Source organism: Zootoca vivipara, chromosome 11, assembly GCF_963506605.1.
Source record: "Zootoca vivipara chromosome 11, rZooViv1.1, whole genome shotgun sequence".
NCBI classification, from domain to species: Eukaryota; Metazoa; Chordata; class Lepidosauria; order Squamata; family Lacertidae; genus Zootoca; species Zootoca vivipara.
In genome coordinates, this window is record NC_083286.1 from 30,219,776 (window position 1) to 30,243,554 (window position 23,779).

General features: G+C 40.8%; 1 protein-coding gene across 18 annotated transcripts in view; it reads left to right on the plus strand.

Moving 5' to 3' along the window:
• MEF2C (myocyte enhancer factor 2C) overlaps positions 1–23,779 on the plus strand; it is a 163,134-nt gene that overhangs the window by 111,324 nt on the left and 28,031 nt on the right. For 13 of the 18 annotated variants that reach the window (XM_035099835.2, XM_035099851.2, XM_035099836.2 and 10 more), the window contains 4 exons: positions 5,879–5,938; positions 6,086–6,223; positions 17,533–17,719; positions 19,231–19,278. In XM_035099835.2, coding sequence (XP_034955726.1) covers positions 5,879–5,938; positions 6,086–6,223; positions 17,533–17,719; positions 19,231–19,278 — 433 coding nt within the window. Of the gene's footprint in view, positions 1–5,878; positions 6,023–6,085; positions 6,224–17,532; positions 17,720–19,230; positions 19,279–23,779 lie in introns of all 18 variants that reach the window. The other 5 variants (XM_035099848.2, XM_035099852.2, XM_035099850.2 and 2 more) reach the window with 3 other exon arrangements.

Here is a 23,779-nt window from a genome sequence, read left to right on the forward strand (position 1 = left end):
TAATGTCAATCTGGCAATTCATTATTGTTATGTTGTAAAAATAATTTAGAGCACAGAGAAGGGCGTGTAGAGAATTCTCCCAAAGAAAAGCTTGCCTTTTTTTAAAAAAAGAAACCTTTACGGAAGAGCCAGGTGCTGTCAAAAGTGGGGTTGGTATCTCAGTTGGTGGCAGGCTTTCTGTTGAGTCAGCATTGCCTGGCCTCTGCCTGCAGTGCCATCTCTGGAAGTGTGTAGCAGCCCTCTAGATGAAATGCAAAACCAAAATATTGGTTACTTAGAATTCCACGGCCTGTTATACAAGAGTGACTGTATTACTTCCAAAGTCTAAAGTATGGTGGAGGGGGGGGGGAGTCAGGCTCTAGTAATTATATTCTGCCGTTCAGTTTCTGCTGGCTGCATCACACATCATTTCCTGCTCTAAAAATAGTTCCTGGCAAAGGATAATTCTGATGTTTCCACCCTAGAGGTAGCCGCAGCTTGAGAGAGCAAAAGAAAAAGAAAAAAAAGCACTTTAAAAAATTCTTTTTTAAAAAAAGAAAGAAAGAACTGGTGGAGTATTTTAATTATGTCCATACAAAATATGATACATTTTATTTTTATCGTAAGCAGCTTTGCTTCTCATTTTAATAGAAAAGCTGGATATAAATAATAAAGGGAAACTTCTTTTCCGCAAAACTTGTGGCACATGCATTTTTTTCAGATGTACGTGCACCAGACTTTGTTCCTCAAGTGCAAACTTAAACATGGAAAGTGTAACTGAGACAGACCTGTGCTTGCAGATGTGTGTGTTGTGTAGGTGCACTCATTTGAGAGTCAGGAGATGCTGTGGCTTGCTATTAAGTAGATGCTCAGCATCAGACTCAGTAAGAGGTGGTGCATATGCATTTATTTCCATGTGTCCTCATCTGCTTCTGACGTTGGGGATGGAGGAGCTTCCTTTATCTGTGTAAGGACATAGAAGCGCTGAATTCACAGCTGCCACTGCCCACTTTTCTCCTTTCCCAACTCAATTCAGGTATTGGCACCAGAAGTAAAGGGATAAAGGTCTGGAACCACCAACTGCAGGAAGCGGGGAAATAATTCAGTGCCTCTCTCCTTTATCACATTAAGTGGTGGGAGGGTGAAAACTACGCAATATGCTAGTCACGAGGATTGTGGTTTTCACCCTCCCACCAGGTTTTTTCTTTTCTTTTCTCAAAAATTCTGCATGGGTTCCCTGATTTGGTTTCTGGACCCTGATATACAAGGCTAGGGGTGGGGTGGGTTTTTTTTAATCCTTTGCTCCACAGTGTAGATCTCATCAATAGCAAGGCCCACACACTATTTGCCACTGAGATGAAGGAAACCCTATTTGGATATAGCTGCACTATCCCCATGAAATACCATACTTCAGAGCGAGGTGTAGAATGAAACATTGGTGAATGGACAATACATACAGCTATTGTGGAAAGTAAGCCTGTATTTTTTAAAAAAATAAAAAAATAAAAATCATGAATATTATGTTCTTAAACACTTAGCACAGTGAAGAGCTGAAAATTGTGACAACGTTACAAGTACAAAAAGCAGACTGCTGAAATCCACAGAGATTAGCAGCCCCAGTCTGCAAAGACACAACTGAGAAGAGCCATCTATGGCCATGTTGCAGCAGAAGCAACGGCGATTGGCTGCTGTCATTTGGTCTTTGCCAGAATAGACAACAGGTGCAGAGTTGCTGACAGGTGTGGATATCTGGGATAAGTAAAATTGCTGATGCCTAGTGATGTAGCCTTATGTCAGATTGTAAACTGCTGAGCTCTCACGGAACAGGGAGCCAACTTGCATGTTTTCAGATCACTTGATGTGCCCTCGTTCACTCCCTCCTCCCCACAGAGGCTCTTGATGAATGTCTGGATGACTAAACTCAATCCCTGCCAGTGCCCCAGGATGTTGGTGTGTCTGTGGGCATAGCCCACCAGATATGTATCCTGCATTAAGTCTCTTGAGATTAAGAGAGGGGTTGTGTGTCTTGCATTCCGGTTCAAGGAAACTTGCGCAGAAGAAGTTTCCATCCTAGGAAATTGTACCCTACGAACATCGTCGTCGTCATTTTTGTCAGTTGGTGTGACTTCCCTTTTTAAAAATAGTTTTTATTAGAGTTTATAAAGAGAAGCCAAAAAACTTAGTCTCAAATATCTTTTTTCTTCCAACATTAATCTAAGATGAAAACATGAAGAAAAAGGAAAGAAGGAAAGAGAAAAAATAGAGATAGAAAAATAAGGAATTTTTAAAATCTTTTTTATCTTTTCTATTTCCTCTTGAAAGTTGGTGATTTTCCTTAATGATTCATAAATTGGGGTTCAGTAATGTTTAAACTTTACCAGTTCATACTTGTTAATATTACGGCAGAAGGTTGAGAAAACGTATTGTATTAGAGCATTATGGAATTTGAAATGAGATTCAGAGGTATAGAATCATAGAATTGGAGAGTTGGAAGGTATGCCAAGAGTTATCTAGTCCAACACCCCTGCAATGCAGGAATCCTGCCCACTGCTGTCCCTGGGTGTGCTTGAAGCAGCAACCTTTTGGTTAACAGCCAGACACACTGCCCCACTGTGCCATAAGAGAATCTGTGTTATAAGCTCAGATATATGGTTGTAGCCAACAAAGTCATTGTGTGAGCAGAACAACTTTCACTCCTTCTCCTGCCCCTGCACAAATACCCCAAATATGCTCTGGTAGGCCTGTCATATGTGTCCGGATTTTCCCGGACATTACTGGGATTTCAAAGGTGGAATTGACGTCTGGGGGGGAATTTCCGAAAGGTGGGTGCTTTGTCCTGAATCTTAGGCAAGTCAATCTGTTATTTGGCGTTTGCATAAAAAAATCTCAAGAACTTTCCCCTTGCTTTTACTTTTGGAAATATGGCAACCCTATGCTCTGGCATTTCCCCAGCCATCCAGAGCAGATTTGGTTGTCTGTGAGTAGCACATGGAAGAGGAGAGGGGAGGGGAGGAGAGGGGAAGCTCCATTGCACAAATAGAAGTCATTCTGTTCAAACAACGACCTCACTGGGATTCATACCATAGATTAGGGATCAATGACTGGAGCCAAACGGTCACTTGATCAGTACAACCTGGCTCTTTAGTAGCCATATCAGAAATGACAATGGGATATGGAGGCAGTGGCAGCTGTAGCAATTGTTTACAGTCCATCTTGCTAATAGATGGTGTTCAAGAAATGAAAGCAAAGCAAAAGCACATATCTTTTTCCAATTCCAGTTTGCATCTATGTGTAGCTTTGCAGATGTTGAATTATCAGCTACTCACATTGCCTGTGCTGTGCTTACTTAAATAAGCAAGCACTGGTGCTGAATATTGAGTGTAGATCCGGCCACTTCGACTGCATTGAATTGTCAATGATGAGTTTGTTCAAATGAAATCCTAAAAGTTTATATCTTTTAAAACTACACCATAAAACGCACCAGTTTTTAAACAGTGTTTTGAGTGACTAAGAGCTACTGCTCAGAAATGCTATCTAACACCTTTATTGAACTTTCTGCATTACCAAATACAGTGGCAGCTTCTGTGCTCACAGTAGAGGTGGACTGGGAATATACTGCACAGATTTCTGCCTCCTTGAGTTACTTGAGACATAAATCTTCCTAATGGGAGCAAGGAGCGTAAGACCTGGCTGGCCTTCAATGACAGAGAAAGACATTTCAGATCTGCAGCAAGAAGCAATGACCAAGGGAAATAGGCTTCCCCCCAGCACTTGAGGGTTCGTTCCCTTCCTATACACTGTGTCACGAGGAAGGATTTTTAAAAGAGTGGCACTTTGAGCCCTTGTGGTTTTGTTGCGTTGATTATCCAGGCTACTGAATTCTGAAAAGAAGAGACCCATAAGATTACTGTTCACCTGATGGAGTTCAAAAGTGACTCTAGGAGTAGATTTTAAAAAATCATTTTCCTGGGTAATACAAGAAACTAAAATATGCAAAATTCACAATGAGCAGTCCAGGACTTCACAATCTGTTGCTATACAGTGTTTCCTTGTAAGGTTCCCACTGTGTTTAATAGGACTTACTGTACATCCAGGTATGGATCCCCTGATAATAGTCTCATTCTTTAAAAAGAAGCATTCAGAAGAAGTTGCCACAAGCAAGTTGGAGAGACATTTTTATTTTATAGTCAAATTAAAAACAAAGAGTTCAAAATGTAGGTAAAAATTAACAGAGCTTGAGGCTGTCAGAAAAAAATAACACCTTCATCTTCATTTGGCAGACAGCCATGCAAGGGGCTTCAGTAACAACAACATCCCTAGCAGTTTTTTCCTCCCCTTTAGCCATTTTGCCTACTGTTTAAACCAGGCATAGGCAACCTTGGCTCTCCAGATGTTTTGGAACTACAACTCCCATGATCCCTGACCACTGGCCCTGTTAGCTAGGGATCATGGGAGTTGTAGTTCCAAAACATCTGGGGAGCCAAGGTTGCCTATGCCTGCAAGTTAAAGCAGAGACATTTCAACTGGCTTGAGGCATATATCTGAAGGTCCCAGAAATTGCACAATTGCACTAATGATGTGGTGATCCAATGTGGTGTAATAGTGAAGGGGAAATCCATGCTCAACTGTGCACACCATTGTGAAGTTCAGCGGGTGATCTTGGGCCAGTCACTGTATTTTAGCCAAGCTTACCTCTCAGGGTTCTTAGAAGATAAAATGAGAAGGGAGGGGTGGGGAGAACCATACATACCGGTACCACCTTAAGCTCCTCAAAGGAATGGCAGTGGTGGCATCCTGGCTTTCAAGCATTCCCCCATAGATTGGCCCATGTTGCACCGATGATTCTGTCAGCATGGAATTAAAAATTATTATTTTTATGTGGGTTAATTTTATTGATTGCAAGTATCACTTTATCATCATATTCTATCAATAAATAGATTTTAGAAATCCCCAAAGAGACACAGAAATAAGGAAATAAAAGAAACAAAGAAAGAAGGACTATCCCCTCCCAATGCGCTCCTATATTTAAGATCTTAGTAGGAGAAAAGTGTATGTTGTGTATATGTAGACACCGACATGTTGAGCTGCTCAGTTATGCTTTAGCATTACTTATAAGTAAATACGTCATTTTTTTCTGTTGAATTTAGAGCTTGTGTGTCGGACAAAGAAAGAATCTGCATCCAGGAGTTCTATCCATTTCGAAGCTCATTCAATGTCTTTGATAAACATAATTAATAATGTGTTGTTTGTATTTAAAGGTGTTTCAAAGGTCTCTTCTTGTGTTATAATTTGGGCGCAAGGGTGAGAGTACCCTAGTGACTTGAAATTGTAACCTGGGCAATATTGACTTAACTGGACAGTGTATCCTGACTTAACTTCCTTATTTTAGTCTTGCCCTGAGAAGTAGCAAGAGAGAAAGTGTCTGCTGATTGTCACAAAAGCTATTACAGGCTTAAAACTGCACTACCTTGAAAACTGCCTGTTGTTGTTGTTTCTGGGATCAGCGTTCTGTTCACAGAGAAGTGTTAGCAGCTCCCTACTTGATCGAATCCATTAACCTTTCTGTGTGCTAAAAAAGAGGTGAATGCTGAAATTTTTAACCCGCTGGTGTTTCTGTTGCAGGCATAATCATAGATGGTAGTGCAGACATTTTATTAGATTGTATACTGTCTGCATTTACTGACTGACTCCAGATTCGGACGAGGTCACTGTGGCTTCTCTCTTTGCCGCTGGTGACAAGAGCCGTAGTTTGTTGACCTAATGTGTTTCTTTCCTCTTTCTCTCCCCGATGTAAAATGTAACAGCTTCCAACCCCCAGGAAGCCTGAACTCTTTTAAAGGCCCTGGATCTCTCTTGCAGCCTATGTCAAGGCTTGAACTTTCCAAATTATGTATTTCAGACGTTGAGGAAAAAAGGACTTAATGGCTGTGACAGCCCAGACCCCGATGCAGATGATTCAGTAGGTCACAGCCCTGAGTCAGAGGACAAGTACAGGAAAATTAATGAAGATATTGATCTAATGATCAGCAGGCAAAGATTATGTGTAAGTACCCTGAACTCCCTTTCATTTTTTTTTTACTTTCTGATATTTCTCTGAACCTGGCAGGCATTGAACAAGAAAGAAAACAAAGGTTGTGAAAGCCCCGATCCCGACTCCTCTTATGCCCTCACCCCACGCACTGAAGAAAAATACAAAAAAATTAATGAAGAATTTGATAATATGATCAAGAGCCATAAAATTCCTGTAAGTACCAAAGGTTAGATGGCTGTCTGCTGATAACCGCTGCAGTAACACATCCTAACCCTTTCAGTTCTGGTTTCTTCCAAAAATGCAAATTCAGTGGGGGACCTATTTTGATAGCTCCCATTTGAAACCAAATTGCATGTAGGACATACCGCACCAACGTATATATTTTGGTCCTGAGGTGTGTGAAGTTCCTTAAAAAGATATATTTGACAAACCAGAGGCAAAGCCTAGAGAAGGAAGTTAAAAAATGTACGTTACATACAGGAGATTTTCAGAATTCTGGTTGACCACACTACCTACCCCCAAAATGTATTTAGAAGACATCTAAGCCGTGGGCAGTTTAACATACTCACAGGCAGCTTTCTGTGGGTCTAAAGGGGGGGGGGAAGAATGGCTTCAAGTTGAATTAGAGAACGTGCATCCTGCTACCACTATTATTAAAGCTATGCTCTAAACTCAGTTACCACACTGAAGGGTTACGTAGCTAATTGCTGGTTGCAGGAAAGCAGACTGCATGAGAGCCTAATGGTAGCATTCAGTCACGTTGGCGTGTTGGAGGTGATTTTTACAGCTTCATCAGAAGATTTGCTTTGACCCCATCAGCATTCCTCTTAACGCTTTAACAAGCGCTAAATTTTGTTTTAACCAAGACGGAATTTCTAACAGTCATATGCCTTGCCAGATACTTAAAGAGAAATAACTCTGCATGTAGCTATTTTGTTTGCACAGACATAAAGGGGCAAACTTCATATGAATACTGTAAGCATTACATAAGTACAATTGAGTATTGTTTGTGTGTACTATATTTGGTCGCAAATTTCAGAAGGGCACTTGCTTTCTAGGCAAAACAACCAAGATCCCTGTGGCATCTTAAAAGGTTTAACAAATATACCTTGTCATAAATGTGGATTAGACTCTGCTCTGTGAAAGCTTATGTCACAATAAACGTGCAAAGTCTTTTAGATGCCACAGGGGCCAATGTTAAATTCTGTAGCATTGTGTTTGTGACACTGATTTAGGGGGGAATTCCATAGGTGATTTCATTCTCATAAAGGGACAGTTTTTAAGAGAAGAAACTTCAGACAAATTCACACATGACAGCATACTGCAGGGGGCATTATGAAAAATTAAGCTCATTACTGTACTTCTTTCATGTTAGGCAGTTACCTAACAGTAGGGGCCAAGCTTGCAGGGAGAGGTGTATGTCAACTTATCATTGGCTCTCACTTAAACCAAATCTGTAAACTGTCCTTTAAAGCTTGTAGGCTATGCTAATTTACCCCATACTTGAGATAAGATTGTTCCAGTTGTGCCTTTTTGGACACTGAAGCAACACATGAATCTGTGTGGACAGAAAGTTACTTAGGGTTGCCATATGTCTGGAATTTCCCAGACATAGCCAGTATTCAGCGCTCATAAACAGCGTCCAGGCAGAAATTGCTGAAAAGTCTGGGGAAATCCAGACGTATGGCAGTCCATATTGGTAGATATTAATAAAACAAGTTTTATTAAAAATAGCACAACTTTTTCATTTTTTGAAATATGTCACCCCTAAGCTCCTATACAGTCCGGACTCAAGCATCGTGCTTGCTGCATGGAGGCTGGGCTAGTTTGTCCATTTCTGCTCCACTGCCTTGCCTTTCTCCCAGCTACATTCGTCCATGTGCAGATGAGGGGAGCCTCCCTGTTTTGTTCCTTGCACAGTTGCACTTATCTACAGCATCAATTTGTTGTAGTTGTGCCATTTGAATTTTGGTCGAGTTTCTCCCAAGGTACCTTATTCGCACAAACAATGAAATAATCGACAAACATATCTGTTATTTGACCATAGCCATAAGTCATGTGCTCTTGATGCATTAAAAAAAATAAAGTGGGTCAAATTCAGAATTGTGTTAGGCAGTGAAGGCAAGTGTATTGTAAGCAATAGGCAAGAGCCACATCATAATTAAGGGCTTGTCCACACTTCCTCTTGTCCCGCTGCTTTTCCCTGGGAAAAACCACTCTTTAGCACACAATCAGGGCAAGCAGCAATTCAGGGTTTTTTTCAAAATTGTTGTTTGCTCCAATTTAGCACTAAAGAGTGGGTTTTCCCTGGGAAAGGAGTGGGGCAAGGGGATGACACCTCAGACCCATGTCTAGAAAATGTGGGTCAAGAGGAAAACCACTGGGACCCATGCTTTCTAGGCATGGAACAATCAGAAGTGTGGACGAGCCCAAAGAGAGGTAACTTTCCATGTTCTAGATGTGTCATTTGGTCTGTTTTGCAAGCCTCTTGCCCTGACCGTGTAAGCCCAAGTGATCAGCAACATTGGATTACACTTCCAGAAGTGAACAGGCAGTCATTTGGCACGAACAATTTGAGTACTAGGAGACACAAAAATCTATGCTGAAAGAAACATGTATTCTCCATATGCAAAATGTACCCAGCCACTTGTACACACACAGTCCATTACATGTGTAAAAGCTGACATCCAGATGGGAGACATTTGCTCTTCAGAATTTCTGCCACAATTTGGAAAAAAAAATAGACTTTTTGTAACTCATTCCTATGGGAGCAGATCTTTCATGTACGTTAAAGAACACTTTACTGAATTGATCTGGCCTTTGTAGTAAAAGTCATGCTTTCGCAAACTTTTGGAAAACTTAATGTTTTACCCAGGAGACCAGAACAGCTCCAAATTGGACCAGTGTTCCATTTCAGAGCACTTTTTTCCGAAATGCTTAACATGTGTATTCAATTTTTAATTGAATGCATGCGCACTTGTGTTTCCCTTTCCACTCACGCTCTTCTCACTTGCCTAATTCCATATGTCGGAAGGAGAGCTTTGAAGCTGCCACTGTGATTTTAGCAAGCCAAGCTCCGACACGGAGGTATTGCTCAATAATGAAACAGCTACAGTATAGCCTTTTACTGACTCAGTGGTCTTGTGAAACCTCCAGCCCTTATTTCTTCACCAGGTGGGAACCTTGCCACCGAAGACCTTTCCTCTTTCTTTGTTAAACTATGGTAGGGGAACTAAAAGAGATAATCTCTGTTCAAATGGGATTCCAGTAAGGTACCCAGATTTAAGAAAGAATTGAGGTCCTGTGCCTTTTGTGGGTGGGTAGAATTTCAGCAGGTACATCTCCTCTTGCAACGCGGAGTCATATTGGAGCAGACCAAAGGTCCATCTAAGCTTAACATCCTGTTTTCCATGGAGGCCAATCAGACATTTCTGGCACTGAGGGCAATAATTCTCTACTGTGGCTTCCTCTCACACTGTCTCTGCACATGAAGTTCTGTAGAGCCATCATGGACTTGTTCACTCCCCTTTTAAAGCTATGTCCTAATAGCAATGCCCACATTTAATGCAAGGGAATTCCATTCAGTCCATGAAATGTAAAGAAGTGTTTATTTTGATTGCTGTGAATCTGCTGTTAGTCACTGATAATAGTGGGAGGTAAGGTAATAGTGGGAGAAGCTTAACTTCCTTGAATTCCACTCTTTAATGTTGGAATTATTATCACAGCCCTTCCAAGCTATGACAAGCTACATAGGTTGCTATGTGCCCTCAGAGGCTTTCCCTGATGGCCACAGGGTCTTTCCCCCCTCTCCTTCCCTCTGCTGAACGGGCCACATTTTGCCAATAGAAGGCTTTTTAAAAAGGCTAATTGCAGTGTGTGGGGCATTTGTTGGGTCAGATTACTATGCACCTGAGGTGCTTACAACAGTTTCTCAGAGTTGAAAATGCACCCCTGGTCTTGCCTGTATTGCATCGCAGCAATTTCAGAGTCCAGGGTCCAAGTCTATTGACTTTTCTGTGTAAAAGACTTCCAATAAGTTCCAATATCCAATATCTGGTTACTTTAAAAAGTGGGGAGAAGCACGTCAAGAATAACAGAAACAACAGCAGAAAGAACAGCACTATCAAATTTACTTTTTTATTTTAAAAAATCAGAAATCTATGTCTGGCAGCATACTTTTTTGAATTATACATGGTGGCATATTTTTGTGAATGGACTCAATCGAAGTATCTAGCACCACCTCCAGGGTAGAGGTGGTAAAAAGCTTGTTTATTTACTTATTGCTTAGTTATTACATGTTTTAAGCCCCCCTTTTCAGATAACTAGAAAGACACAAGGGAAGAAGAGTGGGAGGAAAAGGTAGAGGAGGTGATCACTTCTTCTGGGACAAAATAAAGCAGTGAACTACATCAACTTCTATCTTGTTTGGGCCAGGCTGGTCTTCCCTTGCTTGAATAGCAGTTCATGACTCCTGTTCCCTTGGCAAAGTGTTTACCCCCCCCCCCTTGCTTCTGCAACTGGCCCTTGGAGCAGAGTGTTCTTTCTGGCAGGAAGGGGGAGAGCATGTTTCCTGCAGCTGTTCCATCTTTGTCTCCCCGTTGCTGTGATATTCTTCCTTGTCAAGATTATGTTCGCTCAAATTATTCCCAATCTCCTCTTCTGCCCTTCCTCTGGGCCAATAAAGTATTGCATCGGTGTGAAATACTGAGCAGCCTCATACAACACCGCCAGTGGCCTTTCCTACTGCTGTTGAACAAATCTGTTCCGCTTGTCTAGACGTCAGGGAAACTGCACATGGCCATTCCACCCTCTGCAGGGCTGGTGTTTGTGACTACCATCTCATCTGTCTCCATTTGGAGCATAAGAATCTGCCTCGCATTGAATCAGAGCAACAGTCCATCTGTCCTGACTCTCCAGAGGTTCAGGCAAGAGACATTTGCAGCCCTGCCTAGAGAGGCCAGCTATCGAACCTGGGACATTCTGCATTCAAAGCTAATGCTGTACCACTGAGCTACTGTCCTTCAGTTTGCTATGAACAGGAGCTGAAATTATGCAGTTCTGTGCTTCAGGCAATGGAGAAAAGTGGTCACCATGAACAAAGCAGTTGTGTATGCAGATGTCCATTTTTTTCTTTGTTGGAGAATGTGAACAGGCTTTGCAAATTCCAATGTGAACTGACCTGATCTTATTAGACCTCCCAGACTAATAATGTATGGATCAGAATGTAGCTATCCTGAAGATATCATACATCTCTGAAGTTTGCAATCACTTGTCTTTTAAAAATTATCAAAAAATTTTTACAAATCCATATCTTAGGTTGGAACACATTTAGAAATGTGTGTTTTGAGAGGAAAAGTACACATAAGTATGTATTTGTTATTATTTATTTCATAAAATGTATACATCACTTGATTGTACAAAACAACAACCTCAAAGCAATTTACAAAAGATAAAACAATAAAACATGCATGTGGTTTGGGGGGATTGAATTCAAAAATACATATTTAAATATGATTATTTTGTGCAGATTTTTTAAAAAGTAGATTAATGCAGAAATTGAGCAGAACTGATTTATGGATCGACACAAAGGAAAGTGATATGAACCAGAAATAGACTTAATTTCCCATACCCCAAGTATTAACAAGAAGAGGGGTAAATGTGTTTCTTTTCAGCAGTGTGTGAAGGGGCTTCATGTGTTTCCAAATGCATATGTGCATTTCAACTGGCAGTTGAAATGAAAATGTGGAGAGCAAACTAGCTTTAAAATTCCGTAATGAAAGGCATTGGGGGCAGCTTCCAAAATAGATATGGGTGCAGTCCTGAATTGCGATGTCCATCTGATCACAGGAGCACCAGGTCTTTCCAAGCTGCATCAATCCTATTCACTCCACCCATTGACTCCACACTACCATCACCAGTATTGCACACAGGGCCTGAGTTCATCACTCAGTTTGGCCTGACAGCTTTCAACAATGAGAAAGGAAATTAACAAGGTAATCAGGATTCAGAAATGATTTGTAGGGGGAAAATATGATACCTGTTTAGCCATTTTTCTGGGCTTATAAGGAAAGAAGAACAAGGCCAGAAAAGTATTTCCCAGGGAATAGGGATTATGAAATGCTATTTTGATAGTCTAGAAAAGATTCATGAGCACATCAGCCAAAACATCTGATAGCAATTATACATTTATTTGGGCTGCAATAGATTCTGAAAGCTTATAAGGAAATGCAGCTATGAAGGTCACTTTACCATAATGTATTTTTAAGGTCGTGACAGGTTGAAATTAGAAAGCAAGGCCATTTGTGCACTGCACTACATTGGAGTCAATGACTGCAAAGCATTTCAGGTGCTCTTTTTCCAAATTGCCAGTGTTTGAATGTTGGAAAAACCCTTACAATACCAAGGAAATACCAAGTAGATCCCCTTACAAATTCATATTTGATCTGTTCTGTGATTTTTGAGATGGATGCAAATTGAACATGGCAGCAGTCACTGGTAATTCTGGCAAAGAAGACAGATAGCATGGCGTAATGGACACATTCCACTGGGAAACTCTCCACACAAGCCACATTGTAATGAAAAAGAAAGTATTATGGGAACAATTAAAAGGATGTTCATGGCAGGCAACCCAAGATTGGCCGAAGGGTTTCTGAGGTTCTAAATATGTTTTCATATAGCACAAGATCATTGAAACAAGAGTTTTCCTTTGACAACTCGCCTCAAGACAGATACAAAACTGCTTGTTCAAGTGAAGTGCAGTTGAGAACCAGCTGCTTTACTCTATGCTTCTTAGGCAAATTGATGCTATTTTATGATAACTTGTTTGCATATGTATTATCCATAAATAGAAAAGTACTGTAAGCCCGGCTTTTAGAGTGACGGGTATTCACGGGCAACCTTCGTTTTTCTTTATTGTAACGTAATGACTAGGTCATCCACACCTTTTCCAGTTGTCTGTCTTTTCTATAAGCTCATTTTTCCACCTGCGTGTATCGTTCCCTAGCCATATCCAGAAATGCTTTTTATATCCTCCCAATTCTTGCCACCTCACTCTGCCCTAGCATAGAGCTTGAACATTTAAAAGCTATAGGGAACAATCCACCTTTGTCTTAAGGGTAAGCAAGCCCAGCTGAAATAAACTGGAGTTGCAAAGGAACACAGTTGTACATTTTTCCTACATGCATGGTAAACCAAGCATTCCCCTCAAATTCACTTTGATACGTGATCATGATAAAAGACTACACAAACCCTGCTGATCCTACAAAAAGGAAAGGATGTGGGCAGGCGGCCATGTGTGTGGTTCTCCAAATTTCTTAGCACCCTGCCAGGTCAAATGGCTTCACGCTAGCCTGTTCACTAAAGCGACTTGGAAATGGAATTATTGCATCCACTTTGACATAGGTTCATTTTGTAGACACTTACATGTGCCTGTTTGGATCTTGACAGGTACCGGTATATGAAATTCAAAATAATTATTTTTAAGAAAACAGCTTGCCATTTCTTGTGTATGGCCTTGATTTTAGGGGAGCAGTGGTGATCTGAGACTGCTTTGTATTGTGTACCATTTACTATCCAAAAACTCCGGTTCCTACTACGTAACGGCAAACTATAAAATCCCAAGGCATGGCCCAAAGACACATAATGCAGTGCCTTTGTGGAAGCTAATCAGGTGTGAGCCTTCAGTGCCTGGATGGGAGATGGTTTCCTGGGAACCCAATGCATGCAACCTTGAGTTTGCTCATGGAAGAAAGGAGGGATTAAAATGAAATAAATAAAAGCAAGAAGTTGCTATCGGAGGCTACACATACGCAACTTACTTCTAGGCTTTTTTCAATCCGAAGTAGCTCTTTGATTGCACATGAATCATCCAGAAAGACTGAAATCTTCGCTCTGTTGAGCTTTTGACTTGGGTTGCAATTTCAGCCTATTTGCTCTCTCTTTTTTTGTTTTTAAATGAAGAGGGATTAGACTCTATTCGCAGCTCACAAATTCCAAGAAGTTCCTGTCGCATCATCCCAGCATTTGGGCTTTGAGCTGTAAAGGGTGGATTTCATCCATTGTGTTTCTATACTTGGATACATAATTGTATGATATTTTAAATTACATGGTACATACGTTTCCTAAGAAACTAAGCCTTCATCATAACTCATGCGTCTTCCATTGCTGCGGTGTACGTGTTGAAAAACAGGCTCTTCTCCCCGACCCTCATGAGACAGGTTAAGTGTGGAAGCAGAAGAGATTTTTATTTTTTCATTTTGGGTTAGAAGAAATTTCATGCCAGGGTTTTGCAACACAGCAATGACTCTCCCTATTTTTAGATTGGCTTCAGAGATTCTAAGAGGGCAGCAGCAGAGGAAGCGCAAGTGAATTGCAATTTTTTGAACTGCCCTTTTGAGGTTAGAGGCACAAGAGTTAGTTTTTTCAGTGTGTCAAAAGCAGCCTTAAAGTCAAGGCTCGCCCCACTTCCATCTCTGTGAAATGGGTCTTGCAGAATTTGGCATTGTTTTTTTAAAAAAATAATACCTGCAAAACTTGTTTGATAACAGAGAACGCGAGAATCGTCTTTCAAATCACCATCAGCTCCCTGAAGAGCTATTGCAGTTCTCCAGACTGGTATTGTAATGCTACTAGTAGTAATATTAATAATGACTTGTATTTAGCAAGTCTGATTGGGGGTATAATTCAGCACCATCTGGAGAACACCCAAGTTGGCTACCCAAACCTAGGGGTCAACTATCTATATTTCCTATTGACCTCTGCTGTTTTGGTAGCTCCTGGCTAAGACAAGAGCCAAGTTTATTTGGTTGCTCCCTATGAATGCACATGGAAACAGTTTCCAAGAGAAACTGGTTTCCTCAATGATAAAAACAGTATCACTAAGTGATGTGCACTGTTTTTTACAGCTACCGCTCTGTGGGCTTTGGTATCTTAGATTCCACTGATAGGGAATGTTCCCTGGAGAGTTTCGTCTCCAAAAGTTCCTTCTTTCACAAGCAGATGTATACTCAACTTGCAAAATGATTATACCTTATGAAGGGCAAGAGGAATAACTTCTTTCTTACTGCCTGATAACTATATGGCTGTAATAAGGGAGGGGTGAAGTTCTGGATGTTGGGGGGGGGTAAGAGCCCTTCCATTCCATTTTCCTCTTTCCTAAAGATTTTCCTTTTCCCCAAGTGACACCAAAGTAAATGGAAAGGAGAAATGGACTATACCAGCTGAATGGAGCAGCCTTACCAGCTGGTATAGCCAATTTCACTCCTAAAATAAACGGAAGAAAATGAGGGAGAAAAGGGTAGTCACACTTTTTTAATTTAAAAAAATGGCACTAGTGTAGATTAAATTTAGGTAAGTATTTGTCCTTTCAGCACATCTTTTTAGAATTAAAATTTCAAAATTGACCTGAGACTGGGTAAACATATATTGCTCGTCATGGGCCTTTTTCAGTAGGTACCTGTGAAAGTTGCTCTACAGCATCCAGGCATCGGTTGCAGCAGTGTTGGTCACACTGTTTGCAAGTAGTTTCCATATAAATTGAAAAATACCATCAAAATTGCCCAATTTTGGAAAAGGCTGCTTTAGACCCAATGAAATGACAACAGCTAGGCTTGCTACAGGTTGGTCTAATCATGCAACTTCCATAAGACAGGCCATATTGTGCCTTCCATAGTTATTGCTGTTCTGACACAGCATTTCCTTCCTTCACCAAGAAATGCTCAAAAACAAAGCATATGAACCAGCTTATAAAGTGTTTTGACACTTCTAATGCATTTCCATTCAGCCTGACAAAGGTTTCTTTATAACTTGAAAGTCTGCACATACCAATTCCTGTTGTTGTTGTTGTTGTTGTTGTTGTTGTTGTTGTTGTTGTTGTTGTGCTGGTTCTATCTTTGGATGTGATTTATTCTTACTAAGAATTTTCAACTTCTGCATTCATCATGAAATGCTTTGTAGATATAAAAAGACAGTATATTTTAAAGCTATGATAGAACTCCATTGGGAAAGCATAACTTAAAATAAACAGTAAGTGCTAAGTGTACTTCAAGCTCTAGCATAGTCTGTCATTTCTGACTTGTTATATTTCCCCAATAAGTGAGAGCAGGGTAGGGCCCTAGTGCCTGCCTTTGTAGGTTTTGTGGAAAATCCATAACAAAACCACGATAATCGTCATCATCCTTGTAATAATCCCTTAAGATAGTTTCAGTATCATTAACCTTTGTTGGAGGGTTGAAAGCGTATTCCTAGTTCTGTATTACAGCTCTGGACTCACTACTATGTTCTTTTTAAATGAACAAATTTATCCAGGGTCAAACACTTTCAGCTCTGTGACATCACAGATTCATTTCTTCCCAGGGGAAGAATTCAGCTCTATCCTATTCACTGAAGAGTTTTGATCCAATAGATGCCTCCACGGGTAGGATGGGGGAGTTGATTTTTGTCATTTTTCTTTTCTCCTACAGCAGCCACCACTACCTCTGCTGTCAAAGATTGTCCAACCCTTTGGATCAGATATCTTTGTGGGGTGGGGAGAACAGACAAAAAATGCTGCCTCCTCTCCACCTCTTCCTCCAACAGCAGCGTTCTGTGAGCAGAGGGCCACTCATGGGAGTTTAGGAGCCAAGCCAATGTGCCCTCCCCCACATATATGGGTTGCAGCCAATGTTAGTCCTAGCCTAGACCCACTGAAATGAATGAACATGACTAAATCGAGGCCATTAATTTCAATGGACCTACTCTGAGTATAATTTAGTTGGATACAACCCATTGTCTCTAAGGGTGTTTTTTGTTTGTTTTATATCTGTATTTGTCCTCATACATTCATGGAGATCAAGCAAAGTGAGTACATTTTGCAAAGAAGAAGAAAGAATACAATATACTTGTCCCTTTCACAAAGCTGATCATAATCCCAAGCTTCTAAGATTCTTGAGACTGAAGCAAAAAGCTTCCCTTTTGCATTCCCCACCCTTCTAATATTTCTCTGTAAAGTGAAGTCATCGTAATCGCGTGTCTTTGATCTACATTCTTCTATGACACCATATTAAGATGCCACAAGTAAGCAATTACAATTTCAGTGAATGGAAGAAAGCTAAAAATTGAAACTTAATGAAACAGGGTTTTCTTTTAAACAGAACTGTGAGAGGAAAGACCTCGCCAGTCTTTCAATACAAAGGAAATGTAGAAATAGGAGATGGGTGTGGGGGGAGAAAATAAATATTAATTCATGATCCATTAAGCATTTTAAAAAGGCTTTTCTCAAAGTTCAGTGCTGTGGCGGATTTACCCAGAGTAAGTCCCACTGTGTTCAACGGAACATACTCATGAGTCAGTCGTACAGGATTGCTGCCTCAGTAGTTAAAAGCTTGCTGGTAGTGACATTTCATGTTCCTGACTCTTTTCTGTGTGGTTTTAACCAGTGGTTACAACATGTTTGCACTAAATGTAGCATAAGTGTTCTCTGAGACTGTTGTGCCTCCTTACAATTCTTGTCTTTTGTTTCCTCCTTCCCCCTTCCTTTTGTACAGGCTGTTCCACCACCTAACTTTGAGATGCCAGTTTCTATCCCAGTGTCCAACCACAACAGCTTGGTATACAGCAACCCTGTAAGCTCATTGGGTAACCACAACCTGTTGCCTCTGGCCCACCCTTCCTTACAGCGGAATAGCATGTCTCCTGGTGTGACACACCGGCCACCGAGTGCAGGAAACACAGGTAAGGCACTACCCAATCCTATTTATTCACTTTTAAGTTTGGGAAAGGGCTGTAGCTCAGTGGTAGAGCATCTGCTTTGCATACGGAATAGCCCAGGTTCAATCCCTGGCATCTCCAGGTTGGGCTGAGAGAGACTCGTGTCCGAAATCCTGAAGAATTGCTGCCAGGTGGTGTGGACCAGGGTTTCCCAAACTTGGGTCTCCAGTTGTTTGTGGACTACAACTCCCATCATCCCTTGCTAGCAGAACCAGTGGTCAGAGATGATGGGAACTGTAGTCCAAAAACAGCTGGAGATCCAAGTTTGGGAAACCCTGGTGTAGACAGTACTGAGATCATTTCTCAGAATTTTCATTTAAAAAGAAATAAAGTTAAATTCTAAAAAGAGCTAAATCATTTGTGAAATTAAAGATAATAAATATAAAGAAGACAATGCTTTTAAATTGAAGAGAATTAATAGACTCAAGCTACTGGGAATGTTTGTGTGACACCCAACTAAAGGAACAAATGTTCATGTGGTAACTTGTTCACGAACATGAAATAAAATGTTTCTCTTTAGAAAATGCCTATAGGTTTCTGACAATAAATCTTTTCCCCCTCACTGTTGTCTTGTTAAAGACTGTTTCAAAACATAGGCTCTGAATCCAGGCCCATTTGTCGTCATGTCATTAAAAAGCTACACATCTTCTTTCATAGAAGAAAAAACTGGGAAATGAGTTAGAAGTAGCGGGAGAGGTTAATCCTTGCTGGCAAAATAGGTCATTTGACTCCACAGTTAAGAGGCTAAAAGCAGCCTTGGTGGTAATGTGTCAGGTCATTAGAATCTCACTGATGGTGATGTATTGTTCAAACTCGTGGGTTGTTTGTCTCACTGTAAAAGCAAGATGTTGCCATCCACCCAGGTGTAGGATCACCTGTAAGTAGGATAAATAAGGATTAGGATCCTTCACTCTGTCTGATTGAAGCATGAGCAGAAGCGTTCTGCACACTTCACGCATGCGCAGAAGCGCTCTGTCGGCACTAAAACGCATGCGCAGAAGCGCTCTATCGGCACTTCATGCATGCACTAAAACGCCGCTCGGGTTAAGTACTTTTCGGGGTGCGAACGGCACCCCGGAACGGATTGGGTACTTAACCCAAGGTACCACTGTACTATTTATTCTCAAGTAAATGGGTTTATCATCAGACAACAGAAGCAACAAACTCCATTTTACTCTTGCTGTCAAGATGATGCTAAAGTTTAAGCAAATATGAAATACAAACCGTCAGTTGCTCAGGGTATTATTATTATTATTATTATTATTGACAGAATGTCTGTGCAGTTTGAGAGGAAATGGGTCCACTTATATAGAAGTCAGCCTGGCTCAAGCAGCCTGATCTTTATAAGTACCCTGGTGGTCGGAACTCTGCTAGGCTTTGCATTGCTTTGAGGAGCAGGCTGTAATTTCTGTTTGACCTTTGTGGTTTCTTTCAGCTCCTCACTCCATTTGACTCTTTTATTTGTCTTCTCCTAGGTGGCCTGATGGGTGGGGACCTCACAACCGGTGCAGGCACCAGTGCAGGTAAACACAGGAGTGTTTTATGTCCTCTTTTAAAATGGTTGCAGACTCCACAACAGAGAGCTAGCATGAAGCTGGTCTTAAAATAACTCTATATAATTTCATTAGGAGCAGAATTAGGTTAACCCTGGATGCTTCTGAAAACCCTACTCCCAAGAGCCTTCCCGATATTAAACTTCCCAATTTCCGTACATTTAAAGACTTCCTGTTGCTGTTGTTTTAAAAGACTTCTAATGTACTGTCACGGAGACTCTCATTACCAAGAGTTCCCATCAGGCGTCACCTACGGTAATCAGAGGACCCTTTCACAAATCCCTCACTGAAGCTGTCACATACCAGTGTGTGGTGGGAAAGAAAAGGGGGGTGATTCAGGAATGGTTCTTGGGCCTACTCCATTGTTCTCATACTACATTAGAGCAGAAATCATGATTGTGCTTACACCACAGATTAAAAGGTGACTCGTGAAACTGGGTCCAAAGAATGCAAGTTTGAGTTACCTAACAACTCAACCTTTTTATCCAAGTGAATGCTTGGATTCTGCACTAATCACTCCCATGTTTCAGCTTTTAAAAGCCATGGAGGCTGGTGATGTCTCAGTGGATATGGCAGCATTAAAACCTCTGAAATAGCATAGAAATTTTGACATCGCATCAACATTATACAGTTTGTGGCTGCAGAATTTGTGATGCTTTTATGATTGTAATTTATTGTTGATTTTATGCTTTTAACTGCCATATTTTTTTTCTTAACGTTGGCAGCATAGACCATTTTGCATATATGTGTGTGTGTGTGTGTGCTGTTTTTTTAAAAAAAGTTTGTTTCTACAGTCACTTAAGTATAGAGAGTGTAGAAAGCATGATAATCTTCATTGTTAGCTTCCCCCACTTTTCTTGATTCTGTTAACCAAGTTCTGTTTCATGTTGGTGATATCTGTTTGAAGCATGTACCAGGATTCTTGACCTTTTATGTTAGAGAAACTTAAAAACTGCAGAGTAATAAGATAGGAATGGAACTTGATTGACCTACTAATGAGTGTCCTCTACTGGTTTGTTAAAGCATAGCAACCTTTCTCTCTCTCCCCCCCCCCCACCCTTGCTCATAGGAAAGTGACAGGGATTAATTTTTGGCCTTTGGGAGAGGGTAACTTTCATGAATTGAAATGGAGATTTTTCTGCATACAGAGTTGGTTTAAATATCACCAATTTTGTTGACTTGAAAGACACTTGGCGGGAGAGACAACAAGAAAATGAGAGAAATTCTATTTTAAAAGTATAAAATATATTATTGACTGGAGAATTTGATTTTAAAAAAATTAAAAGTCCTGATGGCTCCTTCCTGTGGAAGAGTAGTGTTTATAAGAACAGATAAAAAGTGTGATTGTGTCCAGAATCCTGGTTCCTTTTGTGTTTAGACCTTATTGCAGATGTGCATTCTTCATGTCTTAAATTTGGAGCAGTAAGAAGAGTCATTTGCTGTAGGGCAGAAAGGAAGAGGAGAGGTCATTACGAGGTTGAAACGTCTGCCACAGTGGCATCATTCAACAATGGTTCTATTTTGGAGAGTCCCCTCTCCCTCTTAAATATCAAAAGTTCTTTGTTGACCATTTTTTCTTGAGGAACAGAGGCCCATGTGTACGTTGACATTGCCATCTTAGAAGCTGATAGGGCGGTCTTATGGATCAATTTGCCAGGGTATACAGTCTTTGTCAAATTAGAAGTTCATGCATTCGCATTTTTCCTGTTGCACCTAAAAATAGCCAGTTTGCAACAAAGGAAGAAGAACGTAGTTGTTTTTGAGTTTTACTACTGTAATTATAAAAAGAAGCAACTTTTGATTACTAACATAAGGGCATCAGTTCCTGCATTACTTTAACAAATTACACCGTAATGTGAAGATGGGAAACGGGGGGGAGGGGGGACCTACTTCGGTTAGGTATGCCCATATTTTCAAAAGGCTGCTATTTTGTTGGTTTGGAACGTTTGGTATAATAATCGTGAAATCATCCACAACTTTACCTTGGGAACCTACCCAAGACATAAATAGAGCCTGGAAATAGTGACTACTTTTTATTATCCCAAGCAATTAAATACCAGTAGTGGTATTTTTAACTAAAACCAAGGTTATCTCAGGTTTGCTAGAGTACATTTGTTCAAAACTTTTCTCCAGTTGGGTAGCTTATGCCATGTGACTGTCACAACTGCCAACAAAATGAGAGTGGACTTCCTATTTAGTAGTGTTGCTAAGCTATAAATAATGCCACAGGTTTGGCAACTTTCTTTGAAACAAGAAACTTGTGATTGAAAGGAAAGAATAAGAACTCTTTGACCTTAAGCCATCATGTTTTAAAACAATCCTATAGTTACATTCTTCATCTTAACACTCGACTAAGAGGAAAAAAACAACTGGCAATTAACCAATAAGATTTGAAATACTTGTTTGCTTAGTTTTTAAAGGAGCACACACATTGAAAGGAGGCATAATCCTTTTCAAATTTCGGCAATAGGATAAGGAGTATATATCAAGTATTGAAATGGGTTTTGAACGCTGACTATTATCTGGCCTATACTTTTCTTAATAACATAATATTAGTATTAAATCTTAGGGGGAAACAACATATCAAATGAATAACATATTTTGCAAATGTATTGTGCGTGTTCCGATTGCAGATGTGTTATTGGCTCTAAAGAGGCTATCCTGATCCCATTAAAGTCATTTGTACCGACTCACACAGTTCAGGGAACTGAGACTGTATTAATTCCTAGTACTCTAATGTAATACTACAACTTGCACTATGACCAACATTTTATCTAATTGAACATGTTTTATCTAATTGTTTTCATATTTGTCATGTTGAACAGAATATTATCTAGTTGCAGGTAGGTAGCCGTGTTGGTCTGACGTAGTCAAAACAAACAAACAAAAAAATTCCTTTCAGTAGCACCTTAGAGACCAACAAAGTTTGTCATAAGTACAGTGGACAAATGCCCTGCAAGACGAATTTTTCACAAGACGAATGCGTCTTGCGATCTGATGGTGACTCGCAAGACGAATTCATTTTGCGAAAAATTCATCTTGCAAATCGCGGTTTTCCATAGGAATGCATTGGAATTTAATTAATGCGTTCCTATGGGCAAAAAAAGAAATTTCAATGCATTCCTATGGGAAACCGTGATTCGCAAGACGAATTTTTCACAAAACGAATTGATTCGCGGAATGAATTAAATTCGTCTTGTGAGGCATCACTGTATGAGCTTTCGTGTGCATGCACACTTCTTCAGATATTTGTCAGAATATTATCTGACTGCCTCCCACCTCCCTTTTGCACTAGTGTACATTTTAAAATGCCAGTACTCAACTTAATTTACCATAAAATCATGAGGAGCTGCTACTACTTTGTCTGACATTTGGCCCACTCGATGTCTGGCAGTGGAGATGGCAATGCCATCCTTTTTGCATCATGCTAAGCTAAACCATGGCTTAGTGCAAACTTTCTAGCTCCTGAGGAGGAGGCTGTGGCTGCTTTGCTCCTCCTGGGACTTTCTAGGTAAGCACAGAGCAGCAGCTAATCAAGGTTTGGTTTAGTGTGTTGTCCAAGCACAGGATTGTGGCTAAGGTCTCTCCTTCTTACTCATGGTCTGTAGCCAAACCTTGGCTAAGCTACCATCCTGTGCTGACCTAAAAAGCCTGAGGAGGAACAAAGCCAGTGCGAGCAACTCTCCTGGAGCAAATCTCACTTACTCCCAAATAAAGGTGAGTAGTCTTCAGTTGCATTCTACTGTTACACAATGATGTAGGGCTCACCACCAGCGCCATGCAAACATCTTAGAATCTAAAGCTTAGATGCTGCAAACCCTATACTGGCCATGTGTTGTAACATTCCCATGGAGGAGGAGACAGGTGGTAATTGTCCCTAACAGTCTAGCTGCAGAAGGGCTTTTTGCCAAGGCTTTGGGCTCCTTGAGGGGTAAAGGTAAAGGGACCCTTGACCATTAGGTCCAGTCATGGACGACTCTGGGGTTGCGGCAATCATCTTGCTTTACTGGCTGAGGGAGCCAGCGTACAGCTTCCGGGTCATGTGGCCAGCATGACTAAGCTGTTTCTGGCAGCGCATGGAAACGCCGTTTACCTTCCTGCTGGAGTGGTACCTATTTATCTACTTGCACTTTGACGTGCTTTTGAACTGCTAGGTTGGCAGGAGCAGGGACCGAGCAACGGGAGCTCACTCCATTGCGGGGATTTGAACCGCCAACCTTCTGGTCGGCAAAAACCCTAGGCTCTGTGGTTTAGACCACAGCGCCACCTATAGTGTTAAGTTGCAGTAACCCTCTTCATGGAAGCTGATGACCCCTTCCCGTTTCCAGCTATGAAATGAAAGGGTAATCTGCATATCTAGTAAGAGAGAGAGAGAGAGAGAGAGAGAGAGAGCGTGTGTGTGTGTGTTTTCCTCTGATGCATTCTTTATTTTTCAGTGCCTCCCATTTCAAATAAGTTTTTAGAAACTAAT